The sequence below is a fragment of the Anguilla rostrata genome, chromosome 10 (genome assembly GCF_018555375.3).
Source record: "Anguilla rostrata isolate EN2019 chromosome 10, ASM1855537v3, whole genome shotgun sequence".
In the NCBI taxonomy this organism is placed as follows: Eukaryota; Metazoa; Chordata; class Actinopteri; order Anguilliformes; family Anguillidae; genus Anguilla; species Anguilla rostrata.
This window is the reverse complement of record NC_057942.1, coordinates 40,365,273-40,391,055: the sequence shown is the minus strand read 5'-3', so window position 1 is coordinate 40,391,055 and position 25,783 is coordinate 40,365,273. Positions and strand designations below refer to the sequence as shown.

The 25,783-nt window shown below is 46.9% G+C and overlaps 1 protein-coding gene and 1 long non-coding RNA gene across 5 annotated transcripts in view; one reads left to right on the top strand and one right to left on the bottom strand.

Moving 5' to 3' along the window:
* Positions 1–1,692: 1,692 nt before the first annotated feature.
* On the top strand, positions 1,693–25,059 carry LOC135233490 (uncharacterized). Its single transcript, XR_010323837.1, has 2 exons — positions 1,693–2,154; positions 24,448–25,059. It is a non-coding gene; the product is annotated as an uncharacterized LOC135233490 (long non-coding RNA).
* ntrk2a (neurotrophic tyrosine kinase, receptor, type 2a) overlaps positions 16,001–25,783 on the bottom strand; it is a 29,678-nt gene continuing 19,895 nt past the window's right edge. For 2 of the 4 annotated variants that reach the window (XM_064297093.1, XM_064297095.1), the window contains 3 exons: positions 24,434–24,634; positions 18,782–18,912; positions 16,001–16,207 (listed from right to left, as the gene is read on the bottom strand). In XM_064297093.1, the coding sequence (XP_064153163.1) occupies positions 16,016–16,207; positions 18,782–18,912; positions 24,434–24,634 (524 nt within the window). In that variant the 3' untranslated portion in view covers positions 16,001–16,015. The remainder of the gene's footprint in view (positions 16,208–18,781; positions 18,913–24,433; positions 24,635–25,783) is intronic. The other 2 variants (XM_064297094.1, XM_064297096.1) reach the window with 1 other exon arrangement.

The window sequence follows — 25,783 nt, the reverse complement described above, 5'->3', positions numbered from 1 at the left end:
CCCCACCCCATCCACTTAACTACCCCCTAGCACTTACTGCCCCCCCCCCCCCCACCACCCCGCCAACCCCCCAGCCCCCGTTAAAAATGGATGAACTGCAGCTTCTTCTGTGGAACAGAGGGTCTCTGGACCTGACTATCCTCATCACAGGGCTTCACACTGACCTTCTGCCCCAACACAGACCCCAAAACCCCCCGTACACCGCTACCATAGTCCGGGTTCTTTGTCTCATTAGGCAAACACACTATTACTGAATAGCAGTTTAGAATGTTGATTATTTTATCTCTTATTCCCCATACATTAGCACTTCTGAACAAAAAAATAAATGTCTGTATATCAAGCTTTACACAACATCTTTGTACAACATCTTTCCAAAATCTTCTTATGCGTTTTATTATGTTTTATTCATCACTATAGTATAACCTGTAAATTTGTGTGTGTATGTGTGTGTGTGTGTGTATGCATGCGTGTTTGCATGTATCTGTATGTATGTCCAGGTAGCGTGTGTGTCTAGAGTCTGGCTTTTGCACTGTTAGACCAAGAAAGATTATTTTATGTTTCACAATGAAGACTTTTAGCGAAGTGATTGATGAATTTATGTGCAATACACTGTCTTAAATGGACCACAACATTAACACAGGATGACTATCAAATAAATGCAACATAAAACTTTGCATTAACACAACACGACCACAACATTAATTACAATATAGCAACACTAATAAAACATAGCCACAGTACTAACAGAATATTACCACAATATTTCTACAATGCAGACCGCAACATTGACACTACATTACTGCAATATTAATGCATCATAATCCACTGCATTAACACAACCCAACCGCAATATTAATGAAACATAAACCACTACATTAACACAACACGACCACAACATTAATGCAACATAAAGCACAGCAGAAGCAGGTTTTTTTCCCCCGTGGCAGTGTGTTTGTTTACGCTCACACACAAATGCAGCCACCGAGCTATTGATTTCTCGACATGTTTTTAAAAGCATTTTGCAATTAGTAACTGCTTAATGTCTGATGTCAAAACAGGACTATCCATCCAGGCATCGATCAAGTGAGTCATTCATTTCCTCATGAGCAACGAACGGTATTCCCACACAAACACACACTCTCCCTCTATGACTCGCTGTCTCTCTCTTACAGACACACTCACACACATATACAGGAGCACACATTCTCTATCTCTCTCTGTTTCACAACACACACACACACACACACACACACATGCTCTCTCTCTCTCTGGCATACATACACATTCAATATTTTTCACACTATTGCTCTTCCATTCACACACGTATAATACTGTATATACTAAGATAGAGACAGTGTGTCAGAGAGAGAGAGAGAGAGAGAGAGAGAGAGAGAACTGAAATCTGATCTGCAGCTATCAGGCCAGATTGAACTTTTCTTATGCCACCAAAATGGTCCAGACTGCTGCTAAAATGTGCTCTCAGTAGATCCCTGATGCTAGCATGTGCTCTCAGTAGATCTCTGACGCTAACATTTGCTCTTAGTAGATCCCTGCTGTGAACTAGCATGCTTCTTCTACTCTGGAAAGAAAGATCTTCTGACTGGTTCAAGCAAGTCAGAGTTCCGTCAGGTCAGGGGTCATACAGACTCAGTGATTGATCCCCAGTCTTATCCAGAAAGGGCCAATGTGGGTGCACACACCTGATTCTAATCAATTACTGGGGACCCCAGCTCTTTAAACATGAAAAGCACCTCATTAAGAAAAATTGGGACCGCTTGTTAAAATTTGGGGACTGCGGATGAGGTTGGAATGAAAACCTGCATACCCTGTGGTCCCCCAGGACCGAGTTTGAGAACCACTGCAGGTGTACTGACCCTCTCAAGATGGCCACTAGGAAGAAATGGCATGAAGAAAACAAGATGGCTGCTCAAGGAAATGCTCTGAATTGGCAGACAATGTGGCTGTTCATGCCATGGCAAATCCAAGGCAATCCCAGAGAAAATAACTGTTACAGGATACAAAAACCTGTTCACTGGAGATATAACAAAGAGGCGTCGCTGTTTTTACCCTTGCTCAGCTCTTCTGGTGGAATGTACTCGTGTTGCTGTGGAGCATAGAGGCCTTCAGTCAACACCCAGCCATGACCCAGGTCTGGTGAGCAAGACGGTTCTGTCTTTCTGAAATGCATTGCCTGATTCTTACTTTTTGAAGGGTGTTATTTTGTTTCTAAGGATTCATTTTGAGTTTTTTTGTTTTTGTTTTTGAAGACTTTCAGGGATTAGACAAGTTAAATTCCAAAGAAGTACTAAAACTTAAAAGAGGACATACTTTTCCCTTTAGTTTTATGAAGCGGTGTGGATATACAAAGATTTGAAATGATAAAAGGCAATTGGATTTAGCACCTTTTAAAAAGAATTGACATGTATTTTTGTGTTGCATTGTGTGTTATTTAGGAACGCAGTTTCCTAAGAACATTATAACATGCAGTAATTTGGTTAGCTCGTTATATTAGCATCCCCCAAACCACAGCTGTTCAGCTTAATTTTATTTGGGTTAAGATCACTCATATTTTGTATTTAATGAGAATATCTGTGACTCAAAGAAATTAAACCTGAACCCTGCTGAAGATTTTGGCTTAAACCAGCCTAAGCTAGTCAAGCTTGTTTAAGTTCTGTTGTCGACCCTTGTAGTTGGTCAACCAGCAGTTCACTAGATAACCAGCCTGTACAGTCAGCTAGTCCACCAGTTGACCACCAGCTTACTCTACCAGCTTTGTACAGCTACAGACCAGCTATGACCAGCTAGAAGTATATACACAGCTTAAATCTTAGCTGGAATTTTCTGCTGAGATTTAATATTTTCCTGCTTTGCTCAATGATTATTGTATCCTGCTTTGCTTTAAAATCAGAATCAGATCTCATATATATGCGTGTGTGTGTACTGTACTGTTAGCCCAGAAAAAATGTAGCATTCAGCATCAGGTTGTGCAAATGAACCAGCAGCTTTCGGCTTTAAAATGGCTGATCTCAAATCTCAGTGTAGCCCTGAACCGGTTAGCAGGCACCTGATAACAGGAGCAGGACTCGATGTACCGATGGAAAACGAACAGCCATGATGGTTCAGCAGATGCACTTACAGGGAATGAATGTGAATCTAAGCCCATTTCTCTAAACATGTAGCATGTAGCATACATCTGTACAGCTGATTACAACAGAGGCAGGAGAAAAGCAGGCTCCTGGTCGCACGTTTTTCTTTAATATCCTTGCTTAAAGATCGGTTTGAGTGCCACTGTGTCAGCCCATCCGCTTGCTTTAAAGATCGGTGTGAGCAGTACTGTGTCAGTCCATCCGTTTGCTTTAAAGATCTGTGTGAGTAGTACTGTGTCAGCCCATCTGCTTGCTTTAAAGATCGGTGTGAGCAGTACTGTGTCAGTCCATCCGTTTGCTTTAAAGACCTGTGTGATCAGTACTGTGTCAGCCCATCCGCTTGCTTTAAAGATTAGTGTGTATCAAACTGTGTTGGCCCATCCACTTTCTGTGATCAGTGTGAGTACCACTGTGTCAGCCCATCCACTTGCTTCAGAGATCAGTGTGACCGCCACTGTCCAGCCCATCCACTTGCTGCAATGATCAGTGTGAGCCCCACTGCATCAGCCTATCCACTTACTTTAAAGATCAGTGTGTGTGCCACTGTGTCAGCCCATCCGCTTGCAGTTAAGATCAGTGCGAGTGGAATGGTTTCTGTGTTAAGTGTAGTCTGGGAGTGTAATCCCCTCTTTGGCCAACAGATGGCATTTCAGCACCTCCATCCTGCACAGGTAGGCCAAAGGCAGCCCAGCGTGAGAGGCATGTGGACCTGCTCCCTGCCTCCCAAACCAGAATGTTCTGCTCAAGTCATGTGACCTGGTGCTGAGAGACAGCAGGCAGTAGCAGCATGTCTCCTCAAACACACAGAGCTCTCTCTGGCTACTAGCAGGCCCCTCAAACACACAGACCTCTCTCTGGCTACGAGCAGGCCCCTCAAACACACAGACCTCTCTCTGGCTATGAGCAGGCCCCTCAGACACACAGAGCTCTCTCTGGCTACGAGCAGGCCCCTCAAACACACAGAGCTCTCTCTGGCTACGAGCAGGCCCCTCAAACACACAGACCTCTCTCTGGCTACGAGCAGGCCCCTCAAACACACAGACCTCTCTCTGGCTACGAGCAGGCCCCTCAAACACACAGACCTCTCTCTGGCTACGCGCAGGCCCCTCAAACACACAGACCTCTCTCTGGCTACGAGCAGGCCCCTCAAACACACAGACCTCTCCAGCTACGAGCAGGCCTTGCCCCGGAACAGGATCGTCCCACTGAGGAGCCGGACGTCCCTGTGCTATTCGGGCTGCCGTATTTCTCAACACTGTTCGGTGCGTTTTTATCTATTTTAGGGGGCTCCTCTGTTCCCTGCGAGGGCTGTCCCTATCTCAGGGATATGGGAGTGCGATACGCAGTTAATCTGTTAACTCGTTTCTCACCCATTCATATGCGGGGGGATGATTAGGTAGCTCGATGTAAAGCGCTGGTCTTGTGGTTATGTGTCTGGTGTGCTGGGGTTAACATCCCTGGCCTTTGAAAAGGTTCTATGGCATCTTAAATGACTGCGCTAAGTCAGAACCACGATTTAGCATCTCAATTTGAAGGCCGACACCTTCCACAATGCATAGTCACATTCACTCCTCTCAGGCCTGAGGTTTTAATTGGTCTAGCAGGAAGAGCACCCCCTACTGGCCCATCGCCACCCGCAACTTAAGGTTCCAAAATTTCACCCAAATTCCAAGATAAACCTTTTTACGTTCCGCAGTTTGACGTGAGTTTTGGGGGTATAATATTTTGTGTTTCAATTACACCATTACACTGCATTACACTGTGTTACACTGCATAATTACACAGTGTCATGCCTCATTGCGCTGCGTTGTGGTGTATTACACCATTACACTGAATTCACACTCTCACGAAAAGCAATGAAGGCATGTCGCCATGGCGACAGAGAAAAGCATGATGTTAGCAGGGTCTGTGTTTTAATTGAGCCTGGCTATCCTGGCATGACCAGTAGCACAGGCCTGGCAGGGCTTTCCCTGCGCCCGCTCCCGGACCCGTCTGCCACTCTGTCGAGGTGCCGCGTCAGTCCATCTCTCTCATTTTCTTTCATCTTAATTGTTTTCTTGCAATTTTCCTCAAAAAAAAAAAAAAATCAAAATCAATGAACATTATATTAACAGAGCCATTATGCAGTCGCAGACGAAGAGCGGGGCCAGTGAATCCAGCCGCTCGCTGAAGGGACTCGCCCAGAATGAGATTATGCGTGTGTGTGTGAGAGAACAGAGGAATGAGAGTGGAAGCATAATGTAGAAATGGAGGGAATGCTTTTGAAATTCAGACGAATTTCTTTTTTTAATTTTTAATTTTTTTTTTACCTCTCATCTTGGATTTAAAATAACACTGGGGGAGCAGGGGGGGAGGGGCAGGGGGGGGGTGACTCTCAGGCTTCATGGACACTTTGAGGAGGAGTTTGTTCGAGCGATTCTGTGAGTGACATGTACAGTCCCACAGGGAGATGTGTGTGCGTATATGCTTGTGTGCGAGTGTGTGTGTGTGTCTGTGTGTCTGTGTGCGCACGTGTATGCGTGTGTGTAAAGAAGTATGGGGGGGGGGTGGTAAAATGGCTGTGGGGTGGTGATTAAGAGGGCAAATTTGGTACTTTGGAGAGGACAGGCCTGGCTATTTCTGATGAACAGTCCAACTGCCCTGGGCACTCCAAGACTCTGGCCCTGATTAAATGGATCCAGAATGGCTGCTGATTCCACTGACTTCCAGCTGATTGAATGGTGCTGAGCGCAACATTACTTCTGTGCAGAGACGGGGGGAGGCTTACTTGTCTTAACTGAGCAGGTTTTGATGCACTGGGTATGTAGGCCTGTTTCTACCGCGTACCAGTCCCGTTTATACAAAGCAGTCTGCAGTCAATATTTATTACTTTACCTGTAACCCACATCTGTAGACCAAGGGCAAAGCAGGGTCTGTGTGGTGATGTAGTTTTGCTAAAAGATAACCCGGGAATCTGAACAATGACACATCGTTCAGTGTGTGTGCGTCTGTGTGCACGCGTGTGTGTGTGTATATGCAACCGGGTTTCTATAAATTTACACTGTGAACCATATCAATCTAAAATGCCACTCCTGCAGTAAAGTGTGGCCCTTGCAGTAAAGTGTGGCTCCTGCAGTAAAAATGTAGTATGTATGCGTGTGGATTTATTTTTTTTTAAAAAGAAAAAAAAAATCCCCCACATGAAGCTTAGTCACTGGTTGCCTTGGAGACGAAGTGTGCACATAAGGTCGACCGTGGTGAACATAGACGGGCGGTTATTTCACCATTTTACACCATCAGTCTGCATCACCAACACACTGTGCTGAAACACACGGGCGAGTGCAGAACCAGATCCACCACACTTAGTTCTCTGTGGCTGAAACACACTTTTGAAACAGGTCTGCAAGGTTTCAGCGGCAGTTTTTAGCTGGTTCACACCCCACCCCCTGGAAAACACTGATCCTACCCTAACTCACCAGAAACCTGTCACATCTGTACAACTGCTTACAGCTCACTGAGGCATGATCAGGACATCATCAGCAAATGCCGGAAGTAAATATGAGCTCAAAATTTAGAAATGGAAAATGAAATATCTCTCATTTGGTTTCCATTTCAAATTGGTCTTTTTTTAGGGACGGCTGGGTGGCTCATTCGGTTAAGGCATCACGCTGTGGTGTATAGACACACACACACACACACACACCCAATGACATTAACCCTCCTTTAGGTAAAACATATCAAACAAAAATAAAGGAAAAAATCTGTCTGCTGGTTAAAGTCAGCATTCCCATCACAACAGATGTTTTTGTAAGACATGACACTTTTATTAAATACACTGTATTACAAGAGACTTTTCCATTTGCTTTTAGAGAAGCTGATCACATGGTACACATGAGTAATAATGACAGTGGCAGCGGCCTATGGGTGGGCCCCGTGGGCCGCAGACAGATGGCTGGGGGGGCGGGACTCCGTGGTGCCTGAGAGTGAAGAACAATCAGAGAACACAGTCCACAGATACATTCAACAGAAGAGCTTTTTCCTTATGCTGAGTCACGGATTAGGAACGCAGAGCGCGGTCGAGCCAATCGGCTGGCCCCGTCCCCCCCCGAGGCCACACCTCTCATGAGGTCAGCATTTCTGATTTGTCAGTGCTGGAGCCCTGCACTGACAGGAGGAGGAGGAGGAGTTACAATCTAATATTCAGATCTGCCAGTCAGATTTAGTGGGCAGGCCTTTTTATTAGGGTGTGATTTAGTGTAAATTAGGATTGGAGTGGATGTGATTGGTGTAAATGGAGATTAATGAAGGTGTGATTAGTGGAATTGAGGATTAGTAAGGTTGTGATTTGTGTAAAATGGGGATTGGAGAGCATTAGATTTGTGTAGTGTAAATGGGGATTAGTGAGGGTGAGATTCGTGCAAATTGGGATTGGTGATGGTATAGCATAAATGATGATTGGTGAGGGTGTGATTAGTGTAAATGGGGATTGGTGTGGGTGTGATTAGTGTAAATGGGGATTGGTGTGGGTGTGATTAGTGTAAATGATGATTGGTGAGAGTGTGATTAGTGTAAATGGGGATTGATGAGGGTGTGATTAGTGTAAATGGGGATTGGTGAGGGTGTGATTAGTGTAAATGGGGATTGGTGAGGGTGTGATTAGTGTAAATGGGGTTGAGATGCTGTAGACTGAATTGGCTAAGGAATGGCCAGTGACATCAGAGAGGGGTGGAGCTACATTAAAAGACTGCTGTTCAGTCTTTCTCCAATGCTGCTCCAAACACCATGTATTACTCAGTGAATCTGTCTTTACCCAGTCAATAATCAATAACAGCCGTAATATTAATGACAGGCACAGTCACCGAGTTCATTATCGTAAAATGAAGTCTGGTGTTCGTCCTGTACAGAGTCTCTGGCACCAGAGCATGAAAGAGCTCCTGGAGTCTTTAGAATGCAGTCGGATGCGTAGGTCATGAAAGGCAGTGAGAAACAGACGTGATGCTTGGTGCCGCCTCCGCGCTCAATAATACTGTAGCCATCAGAAGCAGTGTTGAGTACGTCAGTGTCCTTTTAGCAGTGTTGAATGTCTCAGTGTTCAGTGCTGCGCTGTTCAGCAGTAGTGTTGAGTTCGGTAGCATTGTTAAATCACCGTGGTATTCTGCAGCAGCATTGAGTGGCGTAGTGTTCAGAAGCAGTTTTGTGGGTGGGGGTGTGGGGGGGGTGTCGCAGGGTTGAGTGTTGCAGTGTTAAGTAGCAGTGTTCAGTACTAGTGTTGACATAGGGGCTCCAGCTGGCCAGCCCGTGGCACCAGGCAGGGGGGGAGAGGGGGAGGGTGAGTTCGTATTTACAGTACTGTTACATACACTATCTACAGACACATAACACAGAACAATTTACAGCAAAGTCCTGCGCCACACAACCCCCCCCCCCCCCCCCCCGTTTCTTCAGTACAGAGAAAGAGGCACATTTACACCCCCTGTGTCTGAGATACGCGCCCCCTCCCTCGGACGGAGAGGGGGGGATGGGCCAGGGTTATGTACAAGTCCGTCTCACTTTCCAGCACGAGAGGGAACAGGCCAGCGAACTGTCCTCCTGCACCTGCTCAGTGGTGGGCGTGTCCGACACCTGAGATCGGCAGGTGACCCCGCCCTCATCCTGCCTCAAATTCCCTTCTCACTACACACAGCTTTCAGGGAGGAAAATCATTTTTAAAAAATTTTAAACGATACAATCAATCACTGCAAAATTGAACCCCTTTTTTGGATGGGGGGGGGGGCAGGGGCGGGGCATCGATTATTTTGTGTTTTGTATTCCCCAAAATGGGAGGATTTCCCTGGTAACAATATGAACATTCTCACAACACAGGGCCGCGTCACTTCCTCTTACAGTGCAGGTCACATAAACAGACTCTGATTGGCTCCTCAGCTAGACACAACGAATTCCGGTTATTTCTGCGATAACGGTGTGTTCTCTGTACTGTGGTTGGCTGAGCGACGTTACCATGGTAATGCCCATTACATCACAAAACTCCAACATCAGGAGCTGATCTGGGGTCCCCCAGTCCTCCAAAAAACCAAAAATAACTTCACTTAACTTAACACTTAACAGAACAAATACAAACTCCGGAAATCGCTTAGAAACACTTTCTGCAGGTGGCTGTGGCTCTGCTTGTTCTCAGTGCAGACAGTACCATGTACAGGAAGAACAAACAGCTTTTCAAACTCTTCAACTGTCACTCCCGTACAAGGACTGAGCCCCTCAAGAAATTCAACAACTGATCAATAATTCAACAAATAATCAGTAAGTCAGCAACTAAGCAACCCCTTAAAAATGTCATCCGTGCCCGATAAAGAAACAAAAGAGAACAAATGTAAAAGTTCTTCAAGTTAAATAAGTATAAAAATAGACTATTAAAAAACTGCTTTTACCAACACTGTGTGATATCATTCCACCGCCATCCACTTTAAAAAGGCTGAACAAATGATACAAAAGTACATTACAGGACTGAAGGTCTCTCTTCAAAATAAATACTGATTGTAAATCTCTGAAGTGTCCCTGTATGTGCATATGTGTACTGTGCGTGTGCGTGTGCACGTGTATGTGTACTGTGTGTGTGTGTACTGCATGTATGAGCATGGTGTGTGTGTACTCTGTGTGTGTGTGTCTGTGTGTGCGCTCAATGTGTCTTTGTGAGTGTGTGTGTGTGTGTGTGTATGTGTACTGAGAGTGTATCCTTGTGCGCATGTGTGTGTGTGTGTGTACTGAGAGTGTATCCTTGCGTGTGTGCGTGTGTGTGTGTGTGTGTGTGTGTGTGTGTGTGTACTGAGAGTGTATCCTTGTGTGTGTGTGTGTGTGTGTGTGTGTGTACTGAGAGTGTATCCTTGCGTGTGTGTGTGTGTGTGTGTGTGTGTGTGTGGCAGAGGGGGCTGAATCTGATATGGCTCCCTAAAGGAGAATCTTCCAATAAAAGCATAAATCTTGAATGGCCGTTTCTTAGTCGCCGGGCACATCTGGGCCGTGCTAATGGCGCATTAGCCCCCGTAATGAGATCTGCATCAGACTGCAGCGGAGACGCGCTCCGTCTGCACATCACCGCGTTACTCAACAAGTGAAAAACATGCACAATTCAATTTCCCCCTCCCACAAAGATACTGTAAAGGGCCGGGGGGGGTGGGGGTGGGGGGGGGTGCCACTAACGTCCTGATAAGCCTGTAATCTGTCGGGGGCGTTCACACCCCTCGCGCACTGATTGTCTTGGATTTTTTCGGAATCCGAACCCCGCGAACCCTCTCTGTCTGAGCAGGACTCCAGCGGTGGTGTTCCCAAAGTAAAGCGGAGGGACGGATAAAGGGGGGCGCGCGGGGGAAGGGGAAGGGGGGGGGGGAGCTGGGTTTGGGGGCGGGTACACAGGCCGAAAGACAGTCGCACCATTACAGCAGGCGGCTCTGCAGCTCTCTCTCTCTCTCTCTTTCTCTCTCTCTCTTTTTCTCCTGCACGCATTGACCTGTTGCAGGGTGCACAGCAGTTAGGAACAACATGGCAAGGTCCAGCCATGGCCAATATTTCATATTTTCATATTTACAGCAGAGGGTGAGCATGGGTTCCCCGCCGATGCTGATGGGCTCCATCAGTGTCCTCACGAGTGCAGAGAAACCAGGAAACGCAGGAAACAGAGATTTGCCCATTAAGGTTTACTGAGTCGCTTTGTCCATGGCAAGTTCAGGTGGGCAGAAGCAAGTTTGATACAAAAGAAGGATAGAGGGATGAGAGAAGGGGGGGGGGGAGAATAGGGGGAGAAGGTCAGGTCAGTATTGCACAGGGAAGGGAGAGTTAGAGGCCCCCTATAGAAATAGCCTTTTCTTGCCTTCTTCAATAATGCCATCAGTCCCACACAGACACACACACCCACGCGCGCACACACACACACACACACACACACACCCATGCTCAGACACACACACACACATGCACACTCACACACACACACACACTCCAGCGGCGAGTGGGCGTGGCAGGGGGCGGGGCAGGCGGGCGGGGCAGGCGGGCGGTTAGCCCAGGATGTCCAGGTAGACGGGCGAGGCGCGCGCCAGGTTGTGCAGCAGCGAGTGGATGTCTTTGATGTTCAGCCTCATGTGGGGCTCGCGCTGCCAGCACCCCAGCATCAGGTCGTACAGCTCCTTCGGACAGGTGCGGGGCCTCTGCAGCACGCGCCCCTGCGTGATGCACTCGATCACCTGCAGGGGACAGAGGTCAAAGGTCAACGGCCACTGCCAAAGTTACAGCCTCAGTCCCCACTTACACTCTCAGCTGGTTACAGATTAGCATACAACAGACGATCGGAACAATAACTAAGAGAACGTGAAGTGGAAGAACAGGAACTCCTCTTCCTCAGCCTCGGAGTTTTCCACCTACATTCAATTCTTCGGGTTTAGGTTTTAAAGATCCGCTGGGGTTATGGGATACAGTTACTAAGAGATCAAGTGCTGGACTGCGAGTTTAAACCACTGGCAGCCAATTGAATAAGTACAAGTGCAGGCACCCTCGGAGTGATGGATCTTGTATATGCATCGTGTTATTTACAAAATAAGAAAGAAAGAAAATGTTTCTCTGATATCATGGCATGGTGGGGGCGTTAGTGGTGTTTAAGTGCTTAAAGGCACATTCTGTAATTCAAAAAAGACCCAATAATTACTGTCTCGCTTCTCCATGGCCCCGCCTCCAGGGTCAAAGGTTAATGTTAGAGCTGGCTTTGACCTTGTTGGAGAGCTGGTTACGTGGTTCAAGTGTGCGGTTAAGGGTTAAAGGTTAATGTTTGAGCTTACTTTGGCCTTGTAGAGAGAGATGGCACCCGGGTCAGGTTTAGGGTCAAAGGTGACAGTTTAAAGGTTAATGTTGTCTGACACTGACCTCGTTGTTGGAGAGTGTACGCTGTTGCGTAGTGAATCCAGGACCAAGCCACGCACTCCGTGGTGACTCACATGATGCTTCGTGCTCAGTGAAGTCCACATCGGTGGCCCCCCACTGCACGTCACCATGGATGCATTACTACAGACACTCACGCACACACACACGTACGCAGCACATGTGCACCACCACACTGCGACACACACACACACGTACGCACACATGTCACACACACACACACACACACACACACACACACACACACACGTACGCACACGTGCACACACACACACACACACGTACACACATATACGAATGCACGGCACGCACACACACTCTCACACTGTCCCTAAAATGATTGTGACTTCTGTTTCCACTAGTTGTTTTAAGTAAAATCAGTCTCAGACTCAGATATTGAGAATATAGACATCCGTGAATATTTGTCAAATGGAACAATTCCGTATTTGCTTTCTAACGTATTTGCACATATATTATCTAATATATATCTAATATATTTGAACAGTTTCTCTTGAGATGAAGTTCTTTACCACAGTGAAAGCCACAGGCTAAGCTAACGATCATTTTCTCATTTTAAAAATGTAATTATTTTAAATTATTCATGTTTCCATTTGATGCAGCATTTACAAATTCATACGAGAACAGAGAAGAGCTAATGATTAATAGTTATAACATTCCCAGCTCATGAAATATTAAGTTGCAGGGCTTTCAGAAGGTCAGGTCCAGATCAGAGTTGTTAGTATTTTGTGTTTTGTCCGAAGCCCAGGGGTGCCGTCCCCTGTAACTGCACATTAATAATGAAACCTCTTCCCTGCCACAACCCCATAAACCTAAAAAATCTAAACTGTGAGGGTTGTGGTGTGACCTGTCCTGGCCTCAGAAAACCGCTGTGATTGGTCTCCTTCAGGGAGCCCCGCGCTGTGATTGTCCCTTCGAGCGGCTGTGATTGGCCTCCTTCAGGGAGCCCCGCGCTGTGATTGGCCTCCTTCAGGGAGCCCCGCGCTGTGATTGGCCAGCACGGTGTGTATGGGCTGATCTGTGCCACCCCCCCCCCCCACAACTTCCCCATCACACTCCCTCTCCACTGCCCGCCGTTTCTATGGAAACATTGCTTCTATGGGGGGATTACAAAATTTGCATTGAAATGGCAGTTTGATAGAATGTACACTGCCGGTGAAGGAAGAGCTCTACACAATGGCCGTGTTTAGATTCAAATACGAGCCACAAATATGAGATACAAATATGATGTATTAATTTGAGGCATAAACATACCCCATAAAGATGTGGTATAAATAAGAGGAATACGCGTGTGCTGTGAATATGCGGTATAAACGTGTGTTATGCTTGTGTGTGGTATATACGAGGTATACTGTATGTGGCTACCACTCTCAGTCCATTCCTCGCGTGTCACACAGGGCCACACGGAGAAGGCATGTTAAGTGAGGAATATCATGTGTACTGGGACTGAGGGGTTATGAACTGGGGTCGTCACAGTAACAGACTGGCATGCAAGTTGGGGGGGGGGGATGGGGAGGGTCAGGGGTCACAAATGACTCCGATATGCTGCTACTCCTCTCTGCTTCTCTCAGTCTCTCCCCCCTCTCTACCTCTGCTCCCCTTTCCTCCCTTCTCCCTCTCTCTCCTCCCTCCCTCTCTCTCCCTTCCCTTCCTCTTTCTCTCCTCTCTCTCTCCCTCTTTCTCTCCCTCCTCTCTCTCTCCTCTCCTCTCTCTCTCCCTCCCTCTCCTCCTCTCTCTCTCCCTCTTTCTCTCCCTCCCTCCCTCTCTCCTCTCTCCCCTCTCTCTCCCTCTCTCTCCTCCCTCCTTCTCTCTCTCTCTCTCTCTCTGTGAGAGAGAGGCAGTGCTGCATACTAATCACACGGCTCTAATGACTTTTTTCTCTCAGCTGTCTGATATATCCTCAGCTCAGCGCAGCCTGGGTTCGCTGCCATGGAAACTGCCAGCCAGCACAAACCCCCCCCCCCCCCTCGCCTCGCCTCCCGGACCACTTGCAGCCATGGGGAGAGGAGGTGGTGGGCTGGGACGGGGACAGGGGGTGACGGGGGGGCGGGGGGACGTGAATGGAGATTTTATCCATGCACTTAATTCTTTCAAGTCCAGCAGCACCAACACAGAGAGTCACAGCACTAACACAGCGAGTCACAGCACCAACACAGAGAGTCACAGCACCAACACAGTGAGTCACAGCACTAACACAGAGAGTCACAGCACCAACACAGAGAGTCACAGCACTAACACAGCGAGTCACAGCACCAACACAGCGAGTCACAGCACCAACACAGCGAGTCACAGCACTAACACAGAGAGTCACAGCACCAACACAGAGAGTCACAGCACTAACACAGTGAGTCACAGCACTAACACAGTAATGAGTCACAGCACTAACACAGTGAGTCACAGCACCAACACAGCGAGTCACAGCACTAACACAGTGAGTCACAGCACAGCACTAACACAGAGAGTCACAGCACCAACACAGCGAGTCACAGCACCAACACAGAGAGTCACAGCACCAACACAGCGAGTCACAGCACTAACACAGTGAGTCACAGCACTAACACAGTAATGAGTCACAGCACTAACACAGTGAGTCACAGCACTAATACAACAAGTCACAGCACTAACACAGAATCACAGAACTAACACAGCGAATCAGAACACCAACACAGTAATGAGTCACAGCACAGAACTAACACAGAGAGTGACAGCACCAACACAGAGAGTCACATCACTAACACAGAGAGTCACAGCACCAACACAGTGCATCACAGCATTAACACAGCGAATCACAGAACTAGCACAGTAATGAGTCACAGCACTAACACAGCGAATCAGAACACCAACACAGTAAATGAGTCACAGCACCAACACAGCGCATCACAGCACTAACACAGTGAGCTGTGTACAGTTGTTGTCATTCTGCACCTCCTCTATTGTCCCAGCTAATCTGAGTCGCTTAATTATGACATCACAGCAGTGCTGGGAGAGCCAGGCTCTGCTTCGAGTGCAGCTGGACAGGAAGTGTGAGTGCCACAGTGTCACTGATAACAGCAGCGACTGGACTGATGCCGATATCAGCCAATAAGAGCCTGAAACCGCTGTAGCCTGGCACAGTACGCCTGCACACATGCTCTCTCGCTCTCTCGCCCGCACACACGCTCTCTCGCTAGCTCACCTGCGCACACGCTCTCTCGCCCGCACACACGCTCTCTCGCCCGCACACACGGTCTCTCGCTAGCTCGCTCGCTCACCCTGTAGTAGTCGGTGCTGTAGACGTCCCGGGACATGCCAAAGTCTCCGATCTTCACCAGCAGGTTCTCCCCCACAGGCAGTCTGCGTGCCAGGTCGCGGTGGCGAGTGCTGGAGCGCCAGGTGACCATGCCAAGGCGCGTCTGCTGTGCGATGTGCAGCATCTGCGGCTGCGTCAGCTCCACCTGCAAGCAGTGCTGCCCGTCCATCAGCACCGCGTCCGGACCATGGGCCGAGTAACCACACACCATTATGATTACACACACACATTATATACACACATTAATTGTACCACACACACCACCATTATACCCATGTATGTACACACACACACATTATCCATTAAACACACACATCACACGTGTCACCATAGCCCTGTACACACACACACACATTATATACACACAATATATATACACACACACACACACAAAACGGTACAGGGTGGTATGGATGCTTAGCTTCAGCAGTTAGCCATGAGCAAGGTGCAGGGTGGTATGGATGCTTAGCTTCAGCAGTTAGCCATGAGCAGGGTGCAGTGTGGTATGGATGCTTAGCTTCAGCAGTTAGCCATGAGCAGGGTGCAGTGTGGTATGGATGCTTAGCTTCAGCAGTTAGCCATGAGCAGGGTGCAGGGTGGTATGGCTGCTAAGCTTCAGCAGTTAGCCATGAGAACGGTACAGGGTGGTATGGCTGTTGTGGAACTATCTGTTCCCCACACACCTGAGGAACTTGTTGAGGTCTCCGTGCTTCATGTACTCAAACACCATGATGAGCGGGTCTCCTTCCACGCACACCCCGTAGAAGGTGACGATGTGCTCGTGCTGCAGGTTAGTCAGGAGCTCCGCCTCTCGCTGAAAGTCTTTACGAGCATTCTCACTGGCCTCCTTCAAGGTCTGAAACACACACACACACACAGTCATCACACACCATCATACAGACACACATACACTCACTTGCCCCCAATGCTGATGATAAGAGTACTCTTACGGTCACTATGGCAACACCATCACTGTCCCTATGGCACTACCATCACTCTCTCTACAGCAACACAACTACTGTTTCTATGGCAACAAAATCACCCTTTCTCCATGGCAACTTCACCATCACTGTGTCCACTGAATCATTATCCCAGTCTGGTGGCTGGAGGCTTAATTATTTTTAATCAGTCAACTCTAATGAAAAAAACTTTAAATAAATAAATAGTCCTTAAAAATTAAGTAACATATTCCCTTATTTTTACATTCAGCCAGGGAATTTATTAAATCTAACCCCAAGGCAAGAATCCCCAGTGATTTAAAAAAAACAACAAAAAACGAACAATAAACAACTAAAAAGCTACAATTACTTGGTAACGTACAGTAAAAATTACCCAAGGCTCTGCTTTTGAGAACTGGGCGCCTGCAGTAACCGACCATTGTCAATTCTCCCAATCGATTGCTCTATTTATCGCTACTCTGATAACAGACCAATCCCCAGACCCGACCAGCAACCATAAATTTATCCCCCCAAAGCCTTCCTTTAATCACGAAAACCGACCACCTGAAACTGCCCAACGTCTAACGTGTGCGTATCTGTGCGTGTATTCTAGTACATACTGTTATGGTAGAAATGGTTTCAAACGGCAACAGGAAAGAAGACAGTGTTAGCATCGGTTAACATTAAAGCAACGTACAGCTGTCTGAGTCGGAGTCACTCAGTGCAAAGCTCCGTAACTGACTTTTATAAAACTGAACTGAATACATGAACCACAAGGGCGTTTTTCACTTGGGTATCTTTAGGTGTAATATATCTGTGCTTGTCGTCCGCTCTGTATTTTTCACACAATATCGCTCACGTGCACGTTTGTTGTGCTGGTTCTATGTTGATTTGACTTTATTCTGCTCAAAACATGTTGGCTGCAATAAAATTGAACAAAGGGTTTCCACATATTTTAACAATCCTACAACACACAATACCAAGAAAAATAAAGAGAGTGTTTTAAGGAGAGAGAAAAATGCATGAACACTGAAGGGAAGCTTGTGCTCATAGGGGGTTATGATTGGTTATGCGTGCATTACGGTTGTGAACTGAGAACTTGCATACTTTCCCTTAGGTGGTCAGCCGTGATTATTTTTACTGTACAAAGACTTCCTGTGTCAATATAAACCGGAGAACAAGGCCTCTGTCTGGCTAGATTGCACATACCAAGGTCACTGGGGGTGAGCTGGATGTAGGTCAGCCTGACTCCGGCCAGGAAACGGCAGATATTATATTTTATTATATTTTAAAGGACGTGCTCCGTGAAGAATGAACAAATCTAATACAGACCGAAGATAAATATTTAAGTTCTGAACTTCAAATGTCAGTGTGAAAACCTGAAAATCCTCTTGCATTAATTAATTACACATGCTCAACTGTTTCTAGAACCCTCTTTATGTTTCACTCAAACAAATCCCCACTTGAATCTTATGAAAACATTTTCATTTGACAAATCTGATGCAGACTAACTTTTCTCCAAGCCGAAAGAGATATTTACCTTAGCTAGTTTTACCTGTAGTGTGTGTTTGTGTCTGAGATATAGCCCATATTGTGTACTTGTGACTGTAATCTAGTCTGCTGTGTGTGTTTTGACTGTAATATAGCATGCAGTGTGTTTGTCATGTGCAATCATCCAATTGCATTAATTAATTACACATGATCAATTTTCGTAGACAGTCTCTTTGTGTTTACTGAAACAAGTCCAGTTGTATCTTATGACAGTCATTTTGTACTGTAGCAGTCTGAGTGCGATAACTTTTCTTAAGCGAAGAGATATTTACTTAACTAGTCCCGTAGTGTGTGTTTGTGTCTGAGTCAGCGTAGTGTGTGTTTGTGACTGTAATCTAGTCTGCTGTGTGTGTTTTGACTGTAATACAGTCTGTATTGTGTGTTTGTGACTGTAACACAGTCTGTAGTGCGTGTTTGTGACTGTAGTCCAGTCTGTAGTGTGTGTTTGTGACTGTAGTCCAGTCTGTAGTGTGTGTTTGTGACTGTATGACAGTCCGTAATGCGTTAGTGACTGTAACTACTGTCTGTAGTGTTAAAATCATAGACCTTCCTCTCTCCTCACCACTATGTGGCTCCTTAAGTTTTTAAAGAAATGCACAGGCTTCCACCCGGGAATATGAAAATACAGTTCAATCAACTGTTTGTGGGAAATTACCCTTTCGGGAAAATGAATGAATAATTAATTTATGCTGATGTAACATTAATACGCTGTGCAATTCACATGTTCTCCCTGTCCCACCATTAGACACATTTATACAGCCCTGTTAAGTGCCACCAGCAGTTGTGCTTGTGTGTGTGTGTGTGTGCATGTGGAATGTGCTGTGTGGGCGTGCATGCGCTGTGAGTGATGTGTGTATGTGTAGTGTATGAGTGTGTGAGTGTGTGAGTGTGTGAGTGTGTGAGGGTGTGAGTGTGTGAGTGTGTGAGTGCGTATACTGTACCTTGACGGCCACCAGGATCTTCTCCTGCTCGGGGGTCAGGTTGTAGCACTCGGCCAGGAAGACCTTCCCAAACGCCCCCTCCCCCAGCTCACGCTTCAGCATGATGTTATGCCTCTTAATGTGCTGGACAACTGGGCGAGAGAGAGACATGTTGAGTGAGAGAGAGGGAGAGAGAGACATGGGGACAGAGAGACATGTTGAGTGAGAGAGAGGGAGAGAGAGACATGGGGACAGAGGGAGAGAGAGGGAGCGATAGACATGTTGAGTGAGAGAGATCGAGACATGGGGAGAGAGAGAGAGACGGGGAAGAACAGAGAGAGAGAGACAAACAGAGGGGGGAAAGAGAGAAACAGCGTGAGAGAGGGAGTTTAACGGTTATTACAGGAAGAGGTGAGTGGCTGGGCCTGCCTGGCATCAGAGGGGGACCGTGAAGGTCTGTCAGCACAGGAAAGCACGGACAGTTCCCCCACGTGTGCCCCTGCACGCGGTCGTACACGCACGGACAGGGAAATCACGTGGGAAAACCAGTTCAGGGCCAGAAACCAGTTTCAGACATAAAGCACGCTCAATATTAAAGGCAGGCCTGAATATCAGCGATTGATTTTGATGAGAAAAATGTTAAATCGTCCCTCTGCTCCTTCCTCTCCTCCCTCTCCTCCTCCATCGCTCCTTTCTTCTCGGTCTCGTTTCGGAAACTGATTCCAGTCGAGAGCAGACAGGAAACACACTGGCTGGAGTGCTGCAGCAGTCTAGCCCAGCGAAACGGGTCTCCTGTTCCTTGCCCCGCTGTTATGCTCAGAATATCGCAAAAAACGTCCCAAAGTAACCCAGCGGTACTCGCATACGCTTTGCCACCATGGGCCTGAACTCCTGTAACTTAACACTAACACTGTAATAAGGTGACACCATTACTACGGCAATTCAACACTAACACTGTAATAAGGTGACACCATTACTACGGCAATTCAACACTAACACTGTAATAAGGTGACACCATTACTACGGCAATTCAACACTAACACTGTAATAAGGTGACACCATTACTATGGCAATTCAACACTAACACTGTAATAAGGTGACACCATTACTACGGCAATTCAACACTAACACTGTAATAAGGTGACACCATTACTACGGCAATTCAACACTAACACTGTAATAAGGTGACAACATTACTACGGCAATTCAACACTAACACTGTAATAAGGTGACACCATTACTACGGCAATTCAACACTAACACTGTAATATGGTGACACCATTACTACGGCAATTCAACACTAACACTGTAATAAGGTGACACCATTACTACGGCAATTCAACACTAACACTGTAATAAGGTGACCCCATTACTATGGCAATTCAACACTAACACTGTAATAAGGTGACACCATTACTACGGCAATTCAACACTAACACTGTAATAAGGTGACACCATTACTACGGCAATTCAACACGAACACTGTAATAAGGTGACACCATTACTACGGCAATTCAACACGAACACTGTAATAAGGTGACACCATTACTATGGCAATTCAACACTAACACTGCAACGCATGCAACACTAACGCTGTAGTCCTGAGGCGGTTATCTTTTTGCTTTACGACAGGCCTACCGTATCCATAGAAACCGGAAAGGCCTGAAATTTGGTCTGATAGAGATGGAGCAGGGAAGACCGAGTCTCTAACATATCCCGTAGATCCCTCCACCCGTGCTGAACACTCCCTAAAATCCTAAACACTTCCTGTCTCCCATAATGCCAAACACTGTCCACTGGCAACACCCACTGCCCCCCCCCCCCCCTCCACCCAGCCAGATCCTTTAGACCCATTAGATGCCAATATTACAGTTTGATGCGTCTACTAAAGCTGCATTAAGGGGCACGGCCAGGTACACTGCAGTACTAGTGGATGCTCCGTACTGTGATACAGGAAACTACAGCTCCTCCTGATTCTAACCGGAAACCTCCTTTAGTTAAGAAGCAGAAGGTACAGAAAAAACGCTGGAGTTGAGTATCTGGGGTGTAGTGTACTATCTGGTGTGTAGTGTAATGTGTAGTACCTGGGGTTTGTAGTGTAGTATCCGGTGTGTAGTGTAGTGTGTATTATCTACGTGTAGTATATAGTATCTGGGTTGTAGTGTAATGTGTAGTATCTGGGGGGTGTAGTGTAGTATCTGGGGTATAGTGTAGTATCTGGGGTGTAGTATATAGTATCTGGGTTATAGTGTAATGTGTAGTATCTGGTGTGTAGTGTAGTATCTGGGGTGTAGTGTAGTGTGTATTATCTGCGGTGTAGTATATAGTATCTGGGTTATAGTGTAATGTGTAGTATCTGGGGTATAGTGTAGTATCTGGGGTGTAGTGTGTATTATCTGCGGTGTAGTATATAGTATCTGGCTTGTAGTGCAGTGTGTAGTATCTGGTGTGTAGAGTATTATCTGGGGTGGGGGAGGCTCTGACACAGCTGCAAGCTCCACGGCTCGGAGACACACATCAGTACGCTGCTGTTCTTACAAACCTGGCCTGACAGAAACAGTTGGGCTTTATTTCTGATGTAATTAAGAAATGACCAGTCAGGCTATCGCATTACTGAGTGCAGAATCCATCAGCAGTAAGTGACTGAGAAACAAGAAACAACCTGATATTAGAGACTGAGAGTAACCCCCCCCCCTCCTATATTAGAGACTGAGAGTAACTCCCTCCAAGCCCCCACCCCCCCCGATATTAGAGGCTGAGAGTCCCCTTCCCCAGTAGATAGCCGGTATCCTCCTCACACCCCAGCCTGTTTAATGGAGCAGTTACAAACCTCAGCACAGCCACCAGGGACTGCCTGCAGCAGCATCGTCCCAATGCCCAAAATCCCCTTACTCACAACTTGCACATTACCCACAATCCCCCTATCCACAGCTCCCACATTACCCACAATCCCCCTATCCACAGCTCCCACATTACCCACAATCCCCCTACCCACAACTCCCACATTAGCCACAACTACTACATTACCCACAATCCCCTCACCCACAGCTCCATCATTACCCACAATCCCCTTACCCACAGCTCCCACATTACCCACAACTCCATCATTACCCACGCCTCCATTACTCACAATCCTCCATCATTAACCACAAACCCCTTACCCACAACTACCTTATCCACAACTCCCTCATTATCCACAATCACCCTACCCACACCTCCATCATTACCCACAATCCCCTTACCCACAACTCGCTCACCATTACTCACAATCCCATTACCCACACCTTTCTCACCATTATTGTGCTCTCTGTTTACGTACTTTATGAGCTGTTGTCAAAGTGTCTGTCTGAAGAGTTGAATCATTTCCACAAACGTGCTAGCAGATCTGACAGAGAAAGAGTCCAACGCTTCCCCTGTGGTGAGCACAGAGGGAGAACGCGTCTGCTCCCTCACACCAACGCTGGGGAGCGGAATATTCCAGCAGTCACACACCGCCATGTTTATACTAGAGGGGATGTCTGTTTGTAATGAGGATTGACCACTTAAAAGCAGTCTTCTGCCTAATGGAAATAATTGATTTGTTTTTAAAATATTACCCCATTCCCATCACTCCAGCCCTGACAACTTCATTTACTGACACACTTTATCTTCTGTCGATGCACACACATACACACACACACACACGTACAACACAAACGCGCACTTACACACACACATACAACACAAACGCGCACGTACACACACACATACGACACAAACACGCACGTACACACACACACACACATACGACACAAACGCACACTTACACACACAACACACACACACACACAGACACAGAGGGAGGTGATAAAATTGGGCTCTCCTAAATATCTGATATTTTCACATCCTGGTTGTAAATGCTAAATAAAAGCTGTGTAGAGAAAGGTGCTTTCCCCTGCACAGAGCTGGAAATATGCTGCAGACTGCTCAAACAAAAACACATGCGCAAAAAAAAAACTTCATTTAATCATTTAATCTTTAGAGATTCTCCATTATGAGCTGCATGAGCGCTGGGGGACCTGAGTTGAGGGTGACCAGGCAAACGATCCAACACAGCGCTTCACATACACAGCATACACACGCTACACAACTCTTTCACTGCTCTTCTGTAACACACAGCACACTACTGTAGAACAACTATTACATGCCCTACACAACTGTAACACAGACTCACACACACACACACACACAATTCCTGCACTGCTTTACTGGCTCTTTGTCATTATGTTAACTGGTTCATAGATTAACCGCCATCCTCGGCAAATCTGTTCTCTCCCCCTTCAAATGTATTGATTTTTTTTTTAAACTATATCAAATTTAAAACTATATCAGGTTTACTGTCTTTGAAAATGAACTGGAGCCAACATCAGGAAGCAGAAATAGAACAGATTGGCCACCCGATGACCCACGATGACGAAGAACAGGACCTCAAAATATGACCTAAAGCACAGTTAACCACAAGCCCCTAACACAGGCAAGACAATATGATCTAAAGCAGTTAAATACAAGCCTGAACACCACCCCCAATGTCCTATAGAGCAGCTTAAACACGACTTTACTACACAATCTTGCACCATAACATTAAGAATGTACTTCTGTAGTAATCTTGCAAAATGTCCCTCTAAGTCCAGTGTACTGCATGAGGACTTCAGTGGTGTGCTGTGCTGTGGTTCTCAAACGTGCTCGCTCACTCACACGCACATGCACACACACGTGCACACACACACAAAAACGTGCTCACTCACATGTGCCCACACACACACACACGCTCACTCACACACATGCTCACACACCTGCTCACTCACATGTGCCCACACACAGATGTTCACGCGCGCACACACACACACATGCCCGCTCACACACATGCGCGCGCACACACACACACACATGCTCGCTCACTAACACTCACACACACACATGCACACACACACGCACACAGAGCCCCCTATCACAGCCACAGTAATCTAGCAGTATGCGTAGGGAGAGCACAGCATGTGCCGTCTCTCTTCAGCAAAAAGGCAATGTCATCGTCACTATGGTAACCGTCACGCAAGAATAGGTGCTGCAGCTAAGATGGCGTCTCCAAGCTTGGAGCAAGATCTCTGCTCTTAGAACAGAAAATGCAGTGAATTCAAGGATTTCTAATCTCACAGCATCCCTGACAATGCCCTGATCACCCCACATCATTCCTAACCACATCCCGATCACATTCCTAACCACATCCTGATCACACCCCCACATCATTCCTGATCACAACCCACATCATTCCTAACCACAACCTGATCACATCCCACAGCATTCCTAACCACAACCTGATCACATCCCACAGCATTCCTAACCACAACCTGATCACATTCCACAGCATTCCTGACCACATCCTGATCACATTCCACAGCATTCCTGACCACATCCTGATCACATCCCACATCATTCCTGATCACTACGGTTTAACACCGGGAAACAAGTTCCCTCTGGAATTCCCACCCAAACTATTGCGCTCACAGCTGTACAGACAGGTGTACTTACAGGTGTGCTTACAGCTATACTCACAGGTATACTTACAGGTGTGCTCACAGGTGTATTCACAGATATACTCAAAGGTGTACAAACAGGTGTGCTCACAGCTATACTCACAGCTGTACTTACAGGTGTCGGACTTCAGCATGCTGCCGGTGCTGCGGAAGTATTGCGGGTTCTCTATGACGGGGATTTTGGTCATGCCGATGATGACGGCGTCTGGGCCCATCTCTGAGGACGAGGGCGTATTGCTGCCATTGGAGACGTGGTGCAGGGGACTCGCAGAGTCGTCGTCATTACTGATGACTGAGGAAGGACCTGAAACAGAGCAGTCATCATTACTGATCAGAGACCTGTAACAGAGCAGTCATCATTACTGATCAGAGACCTGTATCAGAGCAGTCATCATTACTGATCAGAGACCTGTATCAGAGCAGTCATCATTACTGATCAGAGACCTGTATCAGAGCAGTCATCATTACTGATCAGAGACCTGTATCAGAGCAGTCATCATTACTGATCAGAGACCTGTATCAGAGCAGTCATCATTACTGATCAGAGACCTGTATCAGAGCAGTCATCATTACCGATCAGAGACCTGTATCAGAGCAGTCATCATTACTGATCAGAGACCTGTATCAGAGCAGTCATCATTACTGATCAGAGACCTGTATCAGAGCAGTCATCATTACTGATCAGAGACCTGTATCAGAGCAGTCATCATTACTGATCAGAGACCTGTATCAGAGCAGTCATCATTACTGATCAGAGACCTGTATCAGAGCAGTCATCATTACTGATCAGAGACCTGTATCAGAGCAGTCATCATTACTGATCAGAGACCTGTATCAGAGCAGTCATCATACTGATCAGAGACCTGTATCAGAGCAGTGCTAGACACATTCACACACACACACCACACAGACTGGCCTAACAGTGCTCTCTTTGATGTCACTGTTTATTTTTTTTCTCGAAATCCCAGACCTATTAAAACGCAGAGAGGATGGAATGTAGAGAGAAACAGGAACTGAGAGGATCCTGAAGGAGCTGAGGGAGAGCCACAGGGGCAGTGATGACACAACAGCGGGATTGTCTCTCTCTCTCTCCCTCTCTCTCACTCACTCTGTCTCCCTCCTTCTCTCTCTCTCCCTCTCTCTGTCTCTCTCCCTCTTTCTCTCTCTCACCCCCTCTCCCCCCCCTCTCTCTCTCACACACACAGTCACTCTCTCTGTCTCTCTCTCTCTCTCTCTCCTCTCGTCCTGGCAGGCAACCCAGCCGTGACATAACTCGCACGCAAAATAACTCCAACAGACCATCACCGGACTCTGTCCACTGGACACCCGCTGCACTGCAGTCAGCGGACTTAACACTGAGCGAATCTGACACGCGCGATGCACAGACGGATATGGAGAGTGCTCAGATTCAGTGTAATCTGAAGTGCCCAGGAGAGAGCAATGTAGACTTGCC